A 20,084-nucleotide genomic window follows, 5' to 3' on the forward strand; every position below is an offset into this window, starting at 1 on the left:
TCAAAAACAAACAAACAAAAAACATCTGACTGGGTAGCCTGAGTAAAGCTGATTGTCCTCCCCAGCGGGGGATCCAATCAGTTGAAAACCTGAAGAGAATAAAAAACTGAATAAGAGGGAACTTCAGTTGCCCGACTATTTCAGCTGAGACATCCGGTCTCCCGTCTTCAGACTGGAACTCACACCTGAGAGCTCTTCTGGTCCCAGGCCTTCAGACTCTGACCAGAACACCATTGGCTCTCTTGGGTCTCTAGCTTGCCGACCACAGATTTTGGGATTTGCAAGCCTCCGTAATCGTAATCTTGTGAGTCATTCCTTATAATGAATCTCTTTAGACATGCACACACATATACTCATATCCTATTGGTTCTATTTCTCTGGAGAGCCCCGCTAATACAGCTCCAAACAGTTATATCAGAAAAGAATAAACTTTGGGGTGCCTGACTGGCTCACTCAGAAGAGCATGTGACTCTTGATCTTAGGGTCATGAGTTCAAGCCCCACACTGGATGTAAAGATTATGTAAATAAATAAAAAAAAAAAGAGAAAAGAATAAACTCTTTTTTTAAAGAAATACTTTTCTCTGTTTTTTTAAAATGTTTATTTATTTTTGATAGAGAGACAGAGCACAAGTGGGGGAGGGACAGAGAGGGGGGAGACACAGAATCCGAAACACACTCCAGACTCTGAGCTGTCAGCACGGAGCCTGACGTGGGGCTCGAGCTCACGAACCATGAGATCATGACCTGCGCCGACGTTTAACTGACTGAGCCACCCAAGCACCCCAAGAATATATTTTTAATAAAGTACAGAACCAACTCGCTAAGGTCAGGCGGAAAGTTGAGATTACTTGGTCCGGCAGTCTGTATGTGGGAAGAGCCAGGTGAATGCAGACAGCCAGGTTCCAGGATCTAGGGCTTAACCCCCAGGCTGCATCTCGGCTTATGGTCCTACCGTTGGCTTGTGTCAGGCTTGCAGGGGACGTCAATCAGATGGAGGCCAGTGGTCAGGCTGACCCTAGGGGCGTGGTATTCCCAAGGGCAGAATTTGGACCGGTGGATGGAGAACAGCTCTAGCTGGCAAGGCAGATTTGGGATTGACATACAGCAGAACGCATGACAGGCAGGTGAGATGGCAGTGAGTCCTTTGTCCCTGGACGTGTTCAAGAGCAAAGTCAGACACTAACTTGTCACTATGCACAGGCAAACCCTATAATTAATGTTCAAACCAGGATTTAATGGACACTCCTCAGGAAGCTATCATGTTCTGCCTAATTTGTCTTGTTTTTTTTTCAAGGATTATTTTTTACAAGTTATAATTTTCTGGTTCTTGGTCTAAAGACTGAAGATACTTTATTTTTTTATTATTGAAAAAAATTTTTGATTTGTTTATTTACTTTGATAGACATGGAGACAGCATGAGTGGGGGAGGGGCAGAGAGAAAGAGAGAGAGAGAATCCCACACAGGCTCTGCTGTCCGTGCAGAGCCCAATGCGGGGCTTGAACTGATGAAACCGTGAGATTGTGACCTGAGCTGAAACCAAGAGTCAGACACTTAACCGACCGAGGCACCCAGGTACCCCAGACCATGAGGATATTTTAAATGGAACATGGCCCATTTCCCTGTCTGAAAAGAAACGTTTAAACAAACAAAATGGTCTTGTCCTCAGGAGTATGGAGAAGCCATTCGGATTTCACCCCAGTCTCAGCCCCCAAATACATCAGGCCCAGGCTCTGGGTCAGGATCACAGGCATGTTACTCTACCTCTCTAGGTCTCAGTGCGCTCATCTGTAAGATAGGTATAATCATAAAAGTGTGCATTTGCTGGGTCTCTTAAAGGACCTTCCCAATTGCTGTGTCCTGCGCTTTGATTTTCAGCGAGGATAAAAAGATCACAGAGGAAAAGCAGCCTCTGAAAAGTAGAAAGCTGAGTGCACACAGAAGGTGTAATTTTCTCCTGCCTGGGAGGGAAAGAATCCTGAACTTTAGAGACGAAGCTTTATGGGATAACGTCTCTTCAGCATCCGAATGCAGCCCATTTTTGGCAAAAGACGCATTTAGTTCCGTGACAGGCAAACATCTCATCCCAGCTCAGGGATCAGAATTTGGCATTTGAGAACAACAAAATGTTTCATGGCAGCAACTGGACAGCCTTTTTACTTTTTTTTTTTTTTTTAATGACTAATCTCCTTGGGTCGGTGTGTCCCTGGGCTGACCCTAGCAAAATAAAACTGAGACTAATTAGTGTAGAGGAGATAATACAGATGGGACCAGTTCCTGTTTTCATGGACATCTCCAACCCAGAGAATAAAAACAAGAAAAGAGTTCTGATTTTTTAAAATCATGTCCTTGGAAATATCCTTGACAGTGGCCTGAATGTCAGGAGAACTGGGTTTTAATTCTCGCTCTACCAACCGAGTGGTTATGTGACCCTTCAGAAGCTATTTTCCTTGCTTGGTTTCCAAATTCGTAGAGGGGATTGGTTTTACTTACCTGCTGTGACATACCCCCAGTTTCTGGCACTGTTTAGAGCTCCTAAAACCCTTGTGATTTCCTATGTAATAATTGCACTAGGAACATCTTTTGTTCTAATATTTTGTCTTTGACTCTGGTTCCTGACACAGAACTCCTAAGTCCCTTGGCACTTCCCGAATGATAGGAGTGTGTTTGTTCTAGTGAGGTGACTCTTGGTGATCTCTTGGCTAGCTTCAGCCTGGAGGCTGGTCCCCAGAAAGACCAAGCCATGATCAGAAGCTTAGAACTTTCTGTTCCCCCCACTCCCAATCCTCCAGGGAGGGAAGAGGAGCTGGAGATTAAATTAATGATCAATCACACCTGAATGATGAAGCTTGAATAAACACCCCAAAGCGGAGTGTTCAGAGAACTTCCAGGTTGCTGAACACATCCATGTACCAGGAGAATGGCACACCACAATTCACGGGGACACTTGGGACTCTTCCTGACTTTGCCCCATGCACTTCTTCATCTGACCATCCGTCTGTAGCCTCTATACTAAACCAGTAAGTGTAAATAATTGTTTCCCTGTGTTCTGGAGGCCATTCTAACAAATTACCAAACCCAAGGAGGGGATCGTGGGAACCTCAGTTTAGACCTGATCAGTCAGAAGGGTAAGTGAGAAGCCGAACTCGTGACTGGTGTCTGAAGTAGGGGACGATCTCGTGAGACTGAGCCCTTAACCTGTGGGATCTGACACTATGTCCAGGTCGATAGCATCAGAAGTGAATTGAATTGTAGGACACCCAGCTGGTGCAGAATTGCCCGATGGGTGGAAAATGCACACATCTGGCACCAGAAGTGAAGTGAAGTGTTGTAGCAGTGTGAGAGTAATGCAGAAGCACAGGAGTGCTTTGTCTATACAGCTGCCGAGCTGTGAGGAGGGAATTACATTAGGAGAACAGTGCTAACCCAGCAAAGAGCTCACCACCCAGCAGAAAAGGTCCATGCTTCTTGCTTTAGAAACGCCCTCTGGGACACCTTCCCCCTTCCCCACCCCTACTTGAGACTGGGTTGGGAGGTGTCTGATGGGCCCCCAGAACAGCCTCTGTTTTCCACTGTCTAGGCTAGCGTGCACTCTGTTACTTTAAACTTTATTGTATTTTTGTTAACAACCATTAGACACGTCCTTGCAAAAACCCAAACTCACCTACTCTTCCGTGCCCCAAATGAAAGCCTTGGTGGTCAGTCTTCCCCACTAGACTGTTCAAAGTTATGGTCACCAGGTCTGATATAGGGCGGGAGTTGTGGGGGGGGGGGTGTTCCCCCTACACCACCAAGCGATGCTCCGAGGCCAGCCCAGCTGTCTTGGAATCCACCGCAATTCTGACGCTCTCTACCCGGGGATAGTGCCATCCCACAGGCTAAGGGCTCAGTCCCACCAGACTGGCTTCCATTTCAGATGCCAGTCGACAGTCCAGGTTGTCACCTGCGCTTCTGACCAGTTGGCTATAAATCAGAGGTTCCCACAACCCACTCCTTGAGTTTCTGTGAATTTGCTAGGAGCAGGAAGCCCATTTACTCACTTGATAGTCGATTTATTACAGAGGATATTAAAGGATATTTATTACAAAGGATATTATTTATTACCAAGGAAAAAATCAGTCAAATGAAGAGATACCTGGGGTGAGGTCCCAGACGAAGGAACTTCTGTCCCCATGGACTTTGGGGCACATGGAAATTCTGGTCCCCAACTTGGAAGCTGCGGATCCCCTCTTTTTTTTTTTTTTCTTAATGGAGGCTTCATTACATAGTTAATTGATTAAATCATTGACCGTTGGTGACTGATTCACCCTCCAGCCCTTCTTCCTTCCCTGGAGGTCAGGGTGTCGGACTGAAAGTTCCAGCCCTCAATTCCTGGTTGGTTCCCATGGCAACCAGCCCCCCACCCTTAGGTGCTTCCCAGAAGTTACTCCATCACCTAAACCCACTTGTGGTGGAAAGGGGCTTGGGAACGACAAGACTCTCATTTTACTGCAAGGGCTCTGAAGCAACGTTGGCAACTGAGGACCAGAGACCAAATACTGTGACCCGAGTTGCTCTTATCGGTCAGGCAATTTCAAGAGTCTGGGCAGCTGTGGGCCCGGAACTATGGACACAGAGCAAGCATACATGAGAAATACATTTTGGTCATCTGAAAGATAAAATACGCAGAAGTTACACTATCTCACACGCTGTAAAAAACCCAAGACGCCATTCACTCCTTCTCTGTATGCCCAGTTCACCCACTGGAGGAGTAACTATAAGGACACTCAACAAACATCTACTAAGTGAATCAGCACTCCGTTGACTTCATTGTTTGTTTGTTTGTTTGTTTCTAAAGCATGCTGTCTGCATGAATAGATGTCTAAAGCTAATCTTTCATATAGTTACAAGAGCTTACAATCATTTTGTTGATATTGTGGCAAAAATTCAATGGAGGAAATTTTCAAAAGATCTTACTGGCTTTATTCAGTGATTCGGGGATTAGGCAACATCCCATCTAGCAGATAGAAAGGAGCTGTACAAAATGAAAGATTTTTACAGGACAAAGGGAGGGGGAAGAGGGAAATTCTACTAGGCAAGAAAGCAGGTTGGTTATTGCAAGGTTACTTTCCTACAGGGGAAAGAGGGTCAGAGAGCCTGTGCTGTCAGCACAGAGCCCGACGCGGGGCTCGAACTAGTGCCAGTGCTAATCAGGCGATTCCTGATGGGATGAAAATGTAACTAACTTTCTTAGGGCCACACAGCCAAAGGTAGGTAGCAGAGTCGGGATCTGGCCAGCATGTGCAAAGGCCATCGGAGTGAGCATTATCCCGGATGCCTAGGTGGCTCAGTCAGTTAAGCATCCAACTGTTGATTCTGGCGCAGGTCATGATCTCACAGTTCCTGGGTTCGGGCCCTACGTTGGGCTCTGCACTGACTGAGCAGCTGCTTGGGATTCTCTCTCTCCTTTTCTCTCTGTCCCTTCCCCACTTTGCACAGGCAGGTATGTGCTCTCCCTCCCTCTCTCTCTCTCAAAATAAATAGATAAATATTTTTTTAAAAAGTAATCAGTATCCAAATGTGGGCAGTAGGAGTGGTCTGCTCTAGGTGCAGGTAGTAAGAGGATGTATCGTCTATAGAGCATTTAAAATCAGTAATAAAAATGGACTGAATGAAGGTCTCTGCTTTTTATTATCACCACACACAGGCCCTATTAAACAATGTCAGTGCATGTTTATTATTAATCACAGTGATCAAATCCACAAATCCTGGGAAACACAGCTGTGGGTCTGAGTTCTGAGGAATTGCAGTGGCTACTACTGAGGGTTTAAAAGAATCTTTGTGTGTGTGGCCAATACACATAACATAAAATGTATCATCTTCACCATGTTATGTCTATCCATATTGTTCGGCAAATAATATCCAGACTTTCTCTTCTTGCAAAATGGAAACTCTGTCCCCATTACATAACTCTCTGCCCCCCTCCCCCAGCCCCTGGAAGCCACCAACTCTGCTCTCTGTCTCTGTGAGCTTGACTACTGTAGGGACCTCATGTACGTGAAGTCACACAGTATTTGGATTTTGTGACTGGCTTGTGTCACTTACAGTGTTCATCCATGTTTAGCATGTGTTAGAATTTCCTTCCTTTTTATTTATTATTATTTTTTAATTTTTTTAATGTTTATTTACTTTCGAGAGACAGAGAACACACACACACACACACACACACACACAGGAACACGCATGGCACGCATGCAAGCGGGGGAGGGGCAGAGAGAGATAGAGACACAGAATCTGAACAGGCTCCAGGCTCTGAGCTGGCAGCATGGAGCCTGATGTGGGGCTCGAACTCACAAGCCACGAGATCATGACCTGAGCTGAAGGCAGATGCTTAACCTACTGAGCCACCCAGGTGCCCCTGAACTTCCTTCCTTTTTGAAACTTGGATAATATTCCACTGTATGTTTCTGCTATATTTTGCTTACCCATTCACCTGTTGCACACTGAGGACATTCATCTGTGGAACATTTAGGTTGCTTTTACCTTTTGGTTAAAAGTTATCATGAATAGTGTTGCTATGAACACGAGCGTACAAATATCTATTTGAGTCCCTGCTTTTAGTTGTTGGGGTAAATACCCAAAAGTGGAATCGCTGGATTATCTGGTAGATCAATTTTTAACTTTTTGAGGAAACACCAGACTGTTTCCATATTGGCCGCACCATTTTACATTCCCTCTGGCCGTGCACAGGGTTCCAATTTCCCCACATCTTCATCAACACTTTTGGTTTTGTGTGTGTGCGCGCGTGTTATTTTTATAGTAGCTGATGGGTATGAAGTACTATCTCATTGTAGGTTTTCATTTGCATTTCCCCAGTGAATAGTGATGTTGAAAATCTTTTCACATGCATATTGGCAATTTACAGATCTTCTTTGGAGAAACGTCTAAGTCTCTTGCCCGTTTTTTAAATTGGGTCACTTGTTTCGTTTTTGTTGCTGAGTTATAGGAATTCTTTGTGTATTCTGGATATTAACCCCTTGTGAGTATATGCTTTGCAAATATTTCATTCCATTGTGAAGGTTGCCTTTTCACTCTTTTGGCCATAACTTTTGATGCATAGAAGTTTTAAAGTTTGATGTAGTCCAATTTGTTTTTACTTTTGGTGCCTGTGTACTATGGAATTTTGGTAACATATATGCTCTAAAATAACACATTTACAAAACTGACGTTTTAATAAAACACTAGGAGTTGTGGTTTGTTTTTTGTTTTTTGTTTTTTGTTTTTTGTTTTCAGAAAACTCCTAGTTATGCAGTTGGCTCCCCAGATACGTGGATTTAGCTCATGTGTTTGTTCCCAGAGTAAATTTGTAACTTTTTGGGCATCGTTTGAATTTGCTTCAGGGACAGTGCTTGTCTGCAGCCCCTAAGGCATTACACGTTCCTGTGTTTAAATGGTAATTTCAAAATAGACAATGATAGTACAGTGACTGTGAAGACAAAGAAAAAAACCTTTTTTGTGATTCAGCCGTTCTAAGCCACTTAGAATTCTTATTTGGTTTAAATTTTATTTTAGTATTTTAAATGTTTATTTTTGAGAGACAGAGAGAGAGAGAGAGCATAAGCAGGGGAGGGGCAAAGGGAGAGAGGGACAGAGGATCTAAAGCTCCCTCCACACTGACAGCAGAGAGCCCGATGTGGGGCTTGAACCCCTGAACCGTCAGATCAAAGTCAGATGCTTAATCAACTGAGCCACCCAGGCACCCCTGGTTTAAATCTTAAAATGTGAGATAGAGTGCCAACCACAAGGGGTAATTTTTTTTTAATGTTTCCTTATTTGTTTTTGAGAGAGACAGAGAGAGAGAGAGAGAGAGAGAGAGAGAGTGTGTGCAAGCACAAGTGGGGGAGGGGCAGAGAGTGGGAGAGAGAGAATCCCAAGCAGGCTCCACACTGTCAGCACAGAGCCTGATGCAGGGCTTGATCTCAGGAGGTCATGACCTGAGCTGAAACCAAGAGTCAGACGCTTAAGCCACTAAGCCACCCAGGCGCCCTGCAAGGGGTGATATTTTTGGTAAGTGCAAGTCTAACCTCATACTTGAACTATTATGCTGAATCTCCATATTAGCCTGAAATGGAAATTTATTTTTTTCATTGTCTACTTTTTACTTATTATTTAATGGCCAGTATACTACTCTCACATTATTCATTGTTGCAATAGGCCACTATGTAAATGTAAGTTTAAAAAACAACAACATACATCAGCGGCTATGATCTGTGTTGCCTGTTCAGGCACCTGAGTGGACTGGCCCGGCTGGCTGGGGTGGATTTGGGAAGCCAGGAGCAGGCTCTGCCCTACTCCAGGTTTGGTGCTTTAGAGACGTCTGGGGATTCCTTTTCGTGTCCAGCTAGGGGTGCCAAGGCAGCCTCGGCTGGCTGGGCTAACATACATGCGCCTGGGCTCCTGAGGGGCTCCGAGTGTGGAGCTGCAATCAGTCCAGGGCTCGGGGACCAGGGGCTCCAGCAGCCCAGGGGAAGCTGATGGGCTGAAAGAAATGCCCACTGATCCTGATGGAGGACGAATGCGGCCCGTGTGAGAAGACCTTCCCGAATGAGAGTAAATGCGCAAACGGATGTTGGATCCCACGAGCAGGCAGCTTGTCTGCACACAGATAGAGAACAGCAATTTCTGTAATTAAATAGCATGATTATTTCACACAAGATGATGTTTTGGAAATCATTTTGCAAAGGCTGAAGCCATGCCACTGCTCCCAGCCTCTTTTTTAAAATAATTATTATTAAAAAAAATTTTTTTTGATATTTATTTATTTTTTTTTTATTTTTAAATTTTTTTTTCAACGTTTATTTATTTTTGGGACAGAGAGAGACAGAGCATGAACGGGGGAGGGGCAGAGAGAGAGGGAGACACAGAATCGGAAACAGGCTCCAGGCTCTGAGCCATCAGCCCAGAGCCCGATGCGGGGCTCGAACTCCCGGACCGCGAGATCGTGACCTGGCTGAAGTCGGACGCTTAACCGACTGTGCCACCCAGGCGCCCCGATATTTATTTATTTTTGAGACAGAGCATGAACGGGGGAGGGTCAGAGAGAGGGAGACAGAGAATCTGAAGCAGGCTCCAGTCTCCGAGCTGTCAGCACAGAGCCTGACATGGGGCTTGAACTCACGAACTGTGAGATCATGACCTGGGCCAAAGTTGGATGCTGAACCGACTGAGCTACCCAGGCGCCCCTAAAATTGTTTTTTTAATATGAAAGGGTGACAGTCCTTTTTTTTTCCCTTTAAGTTATTTATTTATTTTGAGAGAGAGAGAAAGGGAGAGAAGTGCAGGGGAGGGGCAGAGAGCATCCCAAGCAGGCTCTGCACTGTCAGCGTGGAGCCCCGTGCAGGGCTCTAACTCACGACGGGTGAGACCATGACCTGAGCTGAAATCAAGAGTCAGATGCTTAACCGACTGAGTCACCCAGGTGCCCATCTTTCTTAATTTTTAAGTGTCTAAAATGCTGTTTTCCTGCTCAGAGATGCCCGAAAGTTAATGTTGAGTCCCCCTTTCCTAAATTTCCAGGGACCCACAACCAAAACCTAGCTGCAGCCTCGTGCAACACGAAGCCACTGCTGCTGCAGACGTGCCCACAAGTGTGTCACAGGGCAGGCACACTCAGCACGAGGGTGCTCCAAAGTACACACTTCTACTCCAAAGACAGAGGGGAAACACAGAAATCACCAGGGGCAACATAAAGGGGGAGCCTATAAATTAAAAGCTCATTTCAACCAACTGCAACGTATCTGAATCTTACTTGGATCCTGATTCTTCAAAAAAATTCTTCGAATGTTTTTATTTTTGAGAGAGACAGAGCATGAGTGGGGGAGGGGCAGAGGGAGAGGGAGACACAGAATCTGAACCAGGCTCCAGGCTCTGAGCTGTCAGCATAAAGGCCGGTGCAGGGCTCGAACCCACAAGGGCTCGAACCCACAAAGCACAGGATCATGACCTGGGCCGAAGTCGGACGCTCAACCAACTGAGCCACCCAGGCGCCACAGATCCTGATTCTTTTTTTTTTTTTAATTTTTTTTTTTTAACGTTTCATTTATTTTTGAGACAGAGAGAGACAGAGCATGAACAGGGGAGGGTCAGAGAGAGGGAGACACAGAATCTGAAACAGGCTCCAGGCTCCGAGCTGTCAGCACAGAGCCCAACGTGGGGCTCGAACTCACGGACTGCGAGATCATTACCTGAGCCGAAGTCGGCTGCTTAACCGACTGAGCCACCCAGGTGCCCCAGATCCTGATTCTTAAAACACACACTGGGGGGAAAATGTGACATTCATGACACAGTTGGAAATTTGAACTGACTGGATATAACCGAGGAATTATTATTAGTTTTTTAGATGATAATAGTATTGTGGTTATAGTGTACATATCAAAGGGTCCTTCTCTCTTAGAGATACACGTGTTAAAATATAGAGGAAATGACAGGATCTCCTGGATTTGTTTCAGAATGATATGGGGACATTCAGCCTGGGGTTGTCTGCAGAAGACATCGGACTGGCCGTGGACTGTTATCAATGGAGTTCAGTATACTACCCTATCTACTATTGTGAATGTTTGAGATTCTCCATTGCAAAATTAAAAAAAAAAATTGTTGCAGAGTGATAGTGGATAGGCTCGAATAACAACATCCCACTAGGAAGAAAATTACTTGCCTTTTAAATGATCACTCAACCCTCATCTGCTCAAGAGCAAGGCCCTTTCATTGGGCCAGTCTGTGATCCTGTCTAGTGCTTGATTGTGGCCCCACCCGGGAGATGTAGGCCTTGGGCCCTAAGCCTTTGGCAGGGGAAACAGCGTCTGTTTGTAACTTAATGGCTTCCCTTTGCTTCGTTGTATTTATTTTTTGGCTACCTCTATTTTGGCAACTATTTTGGTTTCCTATTTACAGAAGTGACAAAGTTTTCTTCTTAAATGTATGTAAACAATTTGATTTAAAGACAAGAAATAGCACAGGTGGTACTCAGATATTGTAGAACTTTTTTTAGGGTGGCAGGAAATGACAAGTACGGGAGGCACCAATGCAGTCACAGGAAACATACAACCGTCTTAACAAAATCCCGGGTCCCTTCCATCCGGGAGGTTCTCTGTGCCTGGGCAAGATGGTCTGCTCAGGCCTACTGTCTCCCTGAATTTCAGACGAAGCACCTGACACACAGAAGGGAGGCCAACAGCAGGCAGCGGGGGCAGATCACACAGGGAAGGCTGGCTGCCAGAATGGACCCCAGCTGGGCATCAGACGCCATCCATTACCAGGTTCGGAACCAACTAAAACGAGGGAGGGGGTGAGTGCAAGGACAGCGTAAAGGGGAAAATCTTAAAGGGGGAAACTATTTTTATCCACCGTTTTGTTTCCCATTGGTTGTCTTCTGCTGGGGACATTTCCTAACTGCCTTAAGTGAACCAAACAGGCAGTCAGCAAGCTGTGTTTACCCAGATTACTTAGTTGGGGCTCTTTGTATGTTTGTTTTTGTGTAATTAAACTTTTGATATCTTTATAATTAAAAAATTTTTTAATGTTTTTAGTTTATTTTTGAGAGAGAGACAGACAGAGCATGAGCGGGTGAGGGGCAGAGAGAGAGGGAGACACAGAATGCGAAGCAGGCTCCAGGCTCTGAACTGTCAGCACAGGGCCCAACGCAGGGCCTGAACTCATGAATGGTGAGATCATGACCTGAGCCAAAGTCGGATGCCTACCCGACTGAGTCACCTAGGCACCCCAAACTTTTTATGGTTTTTAGTTTTTAAGATAATTTTATTCATTATTATTTTTAAGCTTAATTTTTAAAGTTTCTTTTGAGACAGAGAGGGAAAGCAGGGGAGGGGCAGAGAGGGAGGGAGACACAGAATCCCAAGCAGGCACTCTGCTGTCAGTACAGAACCCGACACTGGGCTCAAACCCACCCACCATGAGATCATGACCCCAGCTGAAACCAAGAGTCAGAAGCTCAACGAACCGGGCACCCAGGTGCCCTGAAGATCATTTTAGAGCCACCTGCAGTAGGAAATAATACAGAAGGATCCCACGCACCCTTACCCACCAATGGACTGCAACCAGAAAGCTGACACGGATGCAGTCACGATACAGAACATTTTCATCACCGCGAGCATCTCCCCTGTTGTCCTTTAAGAGTCACATCACCCCCAGGCCCGCTTGGCCAGACCCTCAGCCTTGGCAGTCGCTCGTCAGCTCTCCGTTTCTAGAATCTTGCCACTTCAAGATGTCGTATGGATGAAATCAAACAGTATGAAACCTTTGGGGACTGGCTTTTTTCCACTTAGTGAAATTCCCTGGAGATTCACCTGAGACGTTGCATGTATCAACAGCTTGCTCCTTTACTACGAAGTGGTATTGCATGCCATGGGTGGGTCACAGTCTGTCTAACCGTCATCCCCGGAAGGACCCCTGTGCTGTTGCCAGCTTCGGGTTACTCTGAATAAAGCTGCTATGAACATCTTATGTACAGGTTTTTGTGTGCACATAAATTTTCTTTTTCTTCTGGGATAAATGCCCAAGAGTATACATGTTTGTTTTTAATGAATTAGTTGTCATATTTTCCAGTCAAGAGATTTCACCTAAAAAAAATCCACGTTCCTGATTTCTCCTCCCTAATCACAACATCTGGAAAGACAAGGCACAGCAACTCATGATCCTAATGGGTCAGAGCATTCCAGTCCCCTTATGCCCTGCCTAGTCCCTTTTATTTATTTACCTGCCTGCCAAGGCTCCTGGTTTACCTAAGTAAGTGGGCAGAATTGGAACACGATGGGTTTTGTATATACACATGTCTGCAATTTCTCTGCTCAAGCAGAAAACACTGGTTGCCTATGGGGAAGTGGCCGTGAGGGGGAATCACTGTTACTGCGAGCCCTTTGGGGCTTTTTTAGTTTAAGCCACCTGACTGTATGACCACAAACATGAATAAAATGTGCAAACAAGAACACTAACATTTCCTCACAGATGCCCCTCTGGCACCGCTTTTCCCCTACAACTCTTCTGTTTCTTCAGGGAAGAGAATCCGGTGGAATTCCCCTTCCCAGAGCACCTGGTTCCACACAGGCAAAAAGCCCCTAGCTCTGGGATCTAGCTTCTCCAAATGCACATGTTCCCTGGTCTGGGGTCTTAAGGCTTTGACCCCCAAACACCCCTCATCACCATCCAAAAGCCCGATGACCCCTGGGCCTCTCTGAAGTCCAATCGGGTATCCATCTATACCCAGCCCTGGGGCCACCTCCTCCAAGAAGCCTTCCCAGCCTGACTGAAATTCAGCATCTCCTTCCTTGTCAGGCAGTGGCATTAATGCGTGCCTTTTTGGTTACAATTCAGTGCACACTTCCTGAAACTTTTACACAAGCTGGTCTGGTGCACCCTCACCCCACCCCTTTCCTGACCTCCCACTAGACTGCCCCCCTCACCCGCCCCCCCCCCCCTTGCAATAGATTGACATTTTGGAGGCACTGGTGCCGCGTTGTGTCTGCTGAACCCACTCCCTCATGCAAATCATGACAAAGACATCTACAAACCACAGAGCACAAGACGTAGACTGAATGTAAGATCCAAGATCTCTGCATGCAGATGAATTCAGTGATGCTGAACATTCTTCTCTCTCTTTTGGAGGGGAGAGGGGGTAGAGTGAGCTCCCGCAGTGCTGGTGTTCCAAACCTGCCCTTTGGGTAACCTCCCTGACTTCCAGAAGCCAGAAGACAAGGGCTTTGGGATCTGAGAGCCCTAGCGCTGCTTGCTGGGTGATCTTTGGGCCACTCAACCTGTTTCCTCCAGGAGAAATGGGGATCATAATCTCTCTCCGGCCGGGCAGTGTGGCGCTGAAGTGGGAGGAAGCACCCAGACAGCTCTCTGCTTCAGCAGGTCGCTGCCCCTTGTGGAACCCGGGTCCCTCTTCTGGAAAGCACAGACCGGGATGAAGCGCTCCTCGGCACTCCGCTTCCCCAGATTTCCGGGGTGCCTGACCCTTTGCGTGTCGACGGTCAGCCTCCCCGACCGAGTTCACGGTTACGGCCTCCTTTGAGCCGCGTCCAGGCCCGGCTCAATTGCCAGAGGCGAACAGAGCTGAATGAGTGGCTGCGGGCAAGGCCGCAAGGCTCCACACTGGCGCCCAGTACAGCTGGAGAGTTTGAAACCTCGGGGTTTGAGCGCGGAGACCAGAAAACCGGGCAGCGGATCCCGCGTGGTAGAGGGGTGGCCCGCAGGCGCACGCGTTCAGGCTGACCCCACGTGGGCGCGCGCCCTAGCCTCTCATCCCCCGCCTTACGGTGGCTCGGGCACGGGCCCCAACCCCCACCGTGTCCCGGGGCGCGTGTCCCAGATTACCCACCCTCTCCCCGCCCGCACTGCGCGGCCAAGGGCGCGCGCGCTCTAGATGCTCCCTCCGCCCCGCGTGGTCGGGGGCGCGCGGGCCGGGGCCGGGGCCGGGGGTGGGGTCGCCACGGGCTCGGCCCCTTCAGTTCCCGCGCTCGGGCCCCGCCGAGGCCCAGGAAGTGGCCCTAGGCCGCGGCCCTCGCCCCGCCTCCTCCCGCCCGCGCTTATCACCTGCTGGCCCGGCGCACGCGGGCGGGGAAGGAGGGCGACAGGGGGAGCGCGCGGGCGGCCAGGAGCCGGGTCGCCGGAGGTGAAGCGCGGCGAGGATGGCGGCGCGGGGCCCGGGGCTACCGCCGCTGCTGCTCGCGCTCTCGGTGCTGCTGGCGCTGGGCCCCACCGCCGCGGCGGCCAAGCTCAACATCCCCAAAGTGCTGCTGCCCTTCACGCGGGCCACGCGCGTGAACTTCACGCTGGAGGCCTCGGAGGGCTGCTACCGCTGGTGAGGCGCGCGGCCCACGGCCGGAGGAGGGAGGGCCCCGGGGCCGGGCGGGCCGGCAGGCGGGCGCGCGCTGCAGGTGCGCCGGCGCGGGGAGAGCGCGGCCGCGGCTCGCCGGGCCGGGCCGCGCCGCGCGGGGCCGGCGGGAGCGCGCGGCTTCCGGGGCCCGGGCGGGCGCCCGGGGGCCGGCGGGGCGGCCGGGCGCGCCCCCAGCGGGCCCGCGCGCAGCAGGTGCGCCGGCGCGCGCTTTCTGGGCACCCGGGCCGCTGCCAGGCCGCCCAGGCCCGCCGGAGAGGCCGGCCGCGCGGAGCTCGGCGGCTTGCGCTCGGGTCGCCGTCACTGCGCATGGCGCCGCCTGGGCCTCCGCGCGCCTCCGGCTGGAAGGGAGCGGGGCCCGGGCCGCAGCTAGCTGTTTGTGCGGGAGGAGGGAGCCCGAGAGTCGGCCTGACTTGAGGAAGGGCTCCGGGAAGGCCCTACCAGGGAAAGGGGTCTTCAGGACTTCCCCTGTGGGGAGAGGAGTGCCCTGGAGCTCCTGGGCCGGGGATGGGGGTCCGCGTGGTCTTACTCTTCCCCTTCATGTCCAGGACTCCGGGGAGCGGATGCTCAAGGCCCTACAAAGCCCTAGCCCGGAGACGCAGGTTTCTTGGTTTTGTCCGGTGATGGGGGACTCATCCCTGGCGCCGGACTGGTGTGGGAGTTGGGTTTGTGGGGAAGTATGAAAGGCGTGCGTGGGAAGAATCATACCGGTTCGGCATCGTTGGGAGGAACATAAACCTTTGATGAAAGGTCTTGTGAGGGAAACCCTAGGGACCCATTTTACAGATGAGAAATGAAACGCAAGGACTGCTTGGTGATTCACCTCCGGTTGTCCAGAGTGGGGTTAAGCCTTTATGCTCAAAACTCAGGCTTTTTTTTCTGTCCCCTCCGCGCTTTCTGGGGCATCAGGAATTCCACATTCATTGTGGAGGGGTGGGATCTCGGAAACCCCAGAAAAGAATGAAACCAGAGGCCTCCGTTTGTTCCCTCTTACCCCCTAGACCGAGAGGCGCAGACCTTCCATCTAAGCCGCCAGAGAATTCAGCTTCTACTCTCGCAGGTGGAGACAGCCCAGGGTGTGACTGAGGCCCCACCTTGCTAGAGATGAAAAAAGGCGGTTCTCTGCCCGCTGGCTTCCATGAGGCGCTTTTGCCTCTCCCTTCCTTTTCCTGTTTGATGCCTGGGTCAGTGCTGAGGCTCAACAAGGTGTGATCACGTTTCAGAGAACAGGTGTGCGTATGTATGTTTTGAGTCTGTCTGGATATCAGTGTGTGCATATCAGGCAGACATGCTTGACCCCGACCCTGGCCCAGAGCAGCGGTCTTCCTCCTCAAGTATGCTATTTGCAGCTATGTGTTTTCTGAAAGCGCCCTTGTGAAATAAAGCCATGTTGAGTCAGCCAATTGCATTTGGGGCTTAGTGCCTTATGCCCCGGGAGGGTCTTGTTTCTGGCTTGGCACCAGAGGCTGGCCTTTGGCTCAAAAGTTTTCTATATACCTGACTAGGGCCTTGTCTTGTGTGGGAAGATGAACTGCTAGTCCATGCTTTCCAGGAGATACATGCTTGTTCTCTGGTGGAGGTTGTCTGTTCTCTTGATATATGCGCAAGAAAGAGGAAGCTGATTGTTAAAAACAGCTGGCTTCAAATGAGTCCCTTTGGATGTATTTGTGTGCTACTTCCTTTGAGATTCTATAGCTACACTCTTTTTCCCCCTAAGTACATTTTCTTTTCTGAGAGGGGCTGGTGATTTTTAATTTACTTGTAAAGCTTCTTAGGAGAAAGGGGGGGAAAAACCACATTCCTAATCTCCTATGCATCAGAGAAATGCTAAGTACCTTATGACTTGTTTTGCATCTGATCCATCATTTTCATCGCAAATGTGTGACTGCTTAGCTTATGTGTCTCTTCAGAGGTATTTGGTGGTGGTGATTTTCCCCTGAATTTCACAGGAAAATCTTCCATCAATCAAGCATTGAAAATATTTATTTTTAGTAGTGCTGTTCCTAGTTTAGTTCTCTGTTGCTTTAGTTTTTGAAGAATTTCCTCTGGAGGTTTTAAGAGTTGGCATGCAGATGAGCTATACGTCCGCAGGTATCTAAACCTGGGAGGAAACTATCCCCTTCATCCAGGAAGTTAAGTCTGATGTGGAAGAACAAAAGAATTAAAACTCTCCTGGACCTTGGGGGAACTTTTGCTCAATCGTTTGAATTTGGAGCCAGGTTCCACGTTCACACTGAAACCCCTGCATGCCTCAGCCAGTGCCTTAAAGTTGACACTTTTCCTCTTTCTTGATTTTATAGCATCAAATAGTCGGACAGCGTTTGGCCCGGGGAGCCCTAGAGATCGTAATGCAAATTGTCCTCGGGGCCTCAGAGAAGGAAGGGCTCTGTGATGTGGCATAAACACAGGTGGTCCCCGACCAGCGATGGTTCTACTTAGATTGTTCAGCTTTATGATGGTGCAAAAGCGATAGGCATTCAGCAGAAACTGTACTTGGGACTTTGAGACTGTACTTGGGACTTTAGATCACTTCCCGGGCTAGCGGCATGCAGTCTGACGCTCCCTCCGCGAAGCTGGGCAGCAGCTACAGGTCAGCCAGGCGATCACGCGGGTCAACACCCAATACCCTTACAAGCATTCTGTTATTCACTTCCAGGTACAGTATTCAACAGTTATAGGACACACTCAACATTTCATTATCAGATAGGTCTCTGTTAGAGGATTTTGCCCAACCGGAGGCTAATATAAGTGTTCCCAGCACGGTTAAGGTAGGCCAGGCCAAACTATGATGTTTGGTACATTTGGTGTATTAAATGCACTTTCAACTTGTAATACATATGTTTCTGAAGTTTATTTTGGAGGGAGGGAGGTAGAGAGAGAGAGAGAATACAAGTGGGAGAGGGGCAGAGAGAGAGAGAGGGAGAGAGAGAATCCCAAGCAGGCTCCGCTCTGATGTGGGCCTTGAACTCACACACCATGAGATCATGACCTGAGCCAAAATCAAGAGTTGGACGCTTTAACGACTGAGTCACCTAGGCGCCCGATAGTTTCAATTTGAGATGCGTTTATCGGGGCCTGAGCCCATCGTAAGTCGAGGGAGATCTGTGGCAATAGTCTCTGAGTTGAGTGGGAGCTCCCGGGATGCCACCATTCCCACCTCCTTCCGGGACTTGTGGCCTCTGGCTAATTGGAGATTAAGAGTTGCACACTCCACCGACTGAGCCAGCCAGGAGCCTCAGGTCTTTTTTTTTTTTTTTTTTTTAAGGTATCCTTTTATATAAAAAATGGCATTACATAGAGAATTGGGAAAATACAGAAAAAGAGAAATAGGCCCTAATCCTTCAGCGTAACATGGCCAGTCACTATTTGAGCTTCCTTTTAGTCACTAATTCCCCCCCTGGAGCTCCTTTCTAACATTGCCTCATGCTTGGTACTTGGGTCATTTGGTATCTTTTTCTCTGCTAACCATCAGCTCACATTAAGGCTCAAGTATTTTTCTTTTCTTTTTCTTTTTTTTTTTTTAAGTTTATTTATTTATTTTGAGACAGAGAGAGAGAGGGAGAGAGAGAGAATGTGAGTGACAGAGGGGCAGGGAGAGAGAGAGTCCCAAGCAGGCTCTGCGATCTCAGCATGGAGCCTGACACGGGGCTTGATCTCATGAATCAAACGGTGAGGTCATGACCTGAGCCAAAATCAAGAGTCAGACACTTAACTGACTGGGCCACCCGGGTGCCCCAGGTCTCAAGTATTTCTTTATGGTGTTTCATTATCTTCCAAAATTCTGAGTGTCTGAGCACCATTCTGGTGTTCCATCATCTGCTCACGCTTTCCCCTGTGATTGAAGTCCCAGGTTGTTCTGCTTTCTCCCCTGGGCTTGTCTTGGAGAAAGTGAGTATCTTAGGTCAGTCTCCCAGTGCAGCCTGAGACGAGGACTTGGTTGCCTGTGGTTTATTGGAGAGTGTGCTCTCCTGGGAGGCAGGATAGGGAAGAGGAAGGACATGAGTAAGGATGTGGTCCCAGAGAAAGTCTGTGTGACTCTTGTGACCTCGTGCAGTTGAAACGCACTTCAGGGCCATCTCCCTTGAGGTACAGGGGAAGCTGAGCTTTCGAGCTCGCACCCGCAGTCAGCCAGTGGCTGCCGCTGGGGAAGGGGGTGTTGTGCAACCTTCTGGGGCTCTGGGTGAAGCAGCCCAATTGGCCAGGGGTGTTTGAGTGGGTTAGGTTATGCGCGCACACCATGAGCGGCAGCATGCCCCCCGCTGAGGGGGGGGGATCGGCCTGGTAAAGGGCATCTAGGCAGGGCATCCTAGAGCCCCCACTAAGCTGCTGTACCCAGACTTCTCCTCCTTCCCTGTGCCCGAAGAAGCCTTCCCAGGGCACCCTGAAGCTGCCTGGCGTGTTGGCCAGGCTGGGTCCTGAACCAGCGTGCACTTCTCAGCCACGGGTGTTAGGGTTCTTGGGAGGCAGATGGGAGCCCTTCCTGCTGTGGCGGTCCCCACACAGTGGCCCTTGTCCTTGGCGTGTGTTGCGTCTCACGCACCTCAGATGACCCTTGGCGAATCGGGGCACTTAAGAGCCGACAGTCCCTCTGCCCTTGCTGACCCACGGCTGTGTGAAGTCCAAGGCCGCAGCGCACCTCCCAGGGCCTCTCGGCCAGTCCCGCTGCAGCCTGGGGAAAGTGGAAGAGAAAGAGGAGGGGCAGGGTTTCCTCTGGCTCTTCCGGGGCCCCTTCTGCACACCGAGCCAAGGAGGAAAGTCAGCCAGCCAGCTGCCTTCTGCCGAGCTCACGGACTCGGCCTGAAGGACGAAGGCTGTTGATGTGCTTGAAACTGGACAGTAGAACCCAGGGGAAACTGGAGAATCAGGCCCTGAAATCGAAATAAAAAATTGACAATGTGGAAGCTTAACCAAAAAAGTGGGCTTGATTCAGCGGGAGGCCCATCAGTGCTCACTGTGAAGGGCCGTCCTGCCCAAGTGCACTGGTCAGCAACACACATTTCACAGATGAGGCCTGGGGGTCTACTTAGCAGGGGATGAATGTCTGTGACTTATACCCGAGCCAGGTGCCACTCCTGGGCCTGGGGCCTGGGATCGTGAACAGGCAGATGTGTTGGTGCCCTGCTGTCCTGGAGCTTGTAGCTGGCTGGGAGAGTTAAATGATAAACCAAGATGAAATGAATGGCTGCATTTCCTATGGT

General features: G+C 49.2%; 1 protein-coding gene across 3 annotated transcripts in view; it reads left to right on the forward strand.

Moving 5' to 3' along the window:
• Window positions 1-14,627: 14,627 nt before the first annotated feature.
• Window positions 14,628-20,084, forward strand: part of NUP210 (nucleoporin 210) — a 107,402-nt gene continuing 101,945 nt past the window's right edge. For 2 of the 3 annotated variants that reach the window (XM_043588238.1, XM_043588239.1), the window contains exon 1: window positions 14,643-14,853. In XM_043588238.1, the coding sequence (XP_043444173.1) occupies window positions 14,681-14,853 (173 nt within the window). In that variant the 5' untranslated portion in view covers window positions 14,643-14,680. Of the gene's footprint in view, window positions 14,854-20,084 lie in introns of all 3 variants that reach the window. The other variant, XM_043588240.1, reaches the window with a different exon arrangement.

This window comes from Prionailurus bengalensis, chromosome A2 (assembly GCF_016509475.1).
Source record: "Prionailurus bengalensis isolate Pbe53 chromosome A2, Fcat_Pben_1.1_paternal_pri, whole genome shotgun sequence".
Lineage (NCBI taxonomy): Eukaryota > Metazoa > Chordata > Mammalia > Carnivora > Felidae > Prionailurus > Prionailurus bengalensis.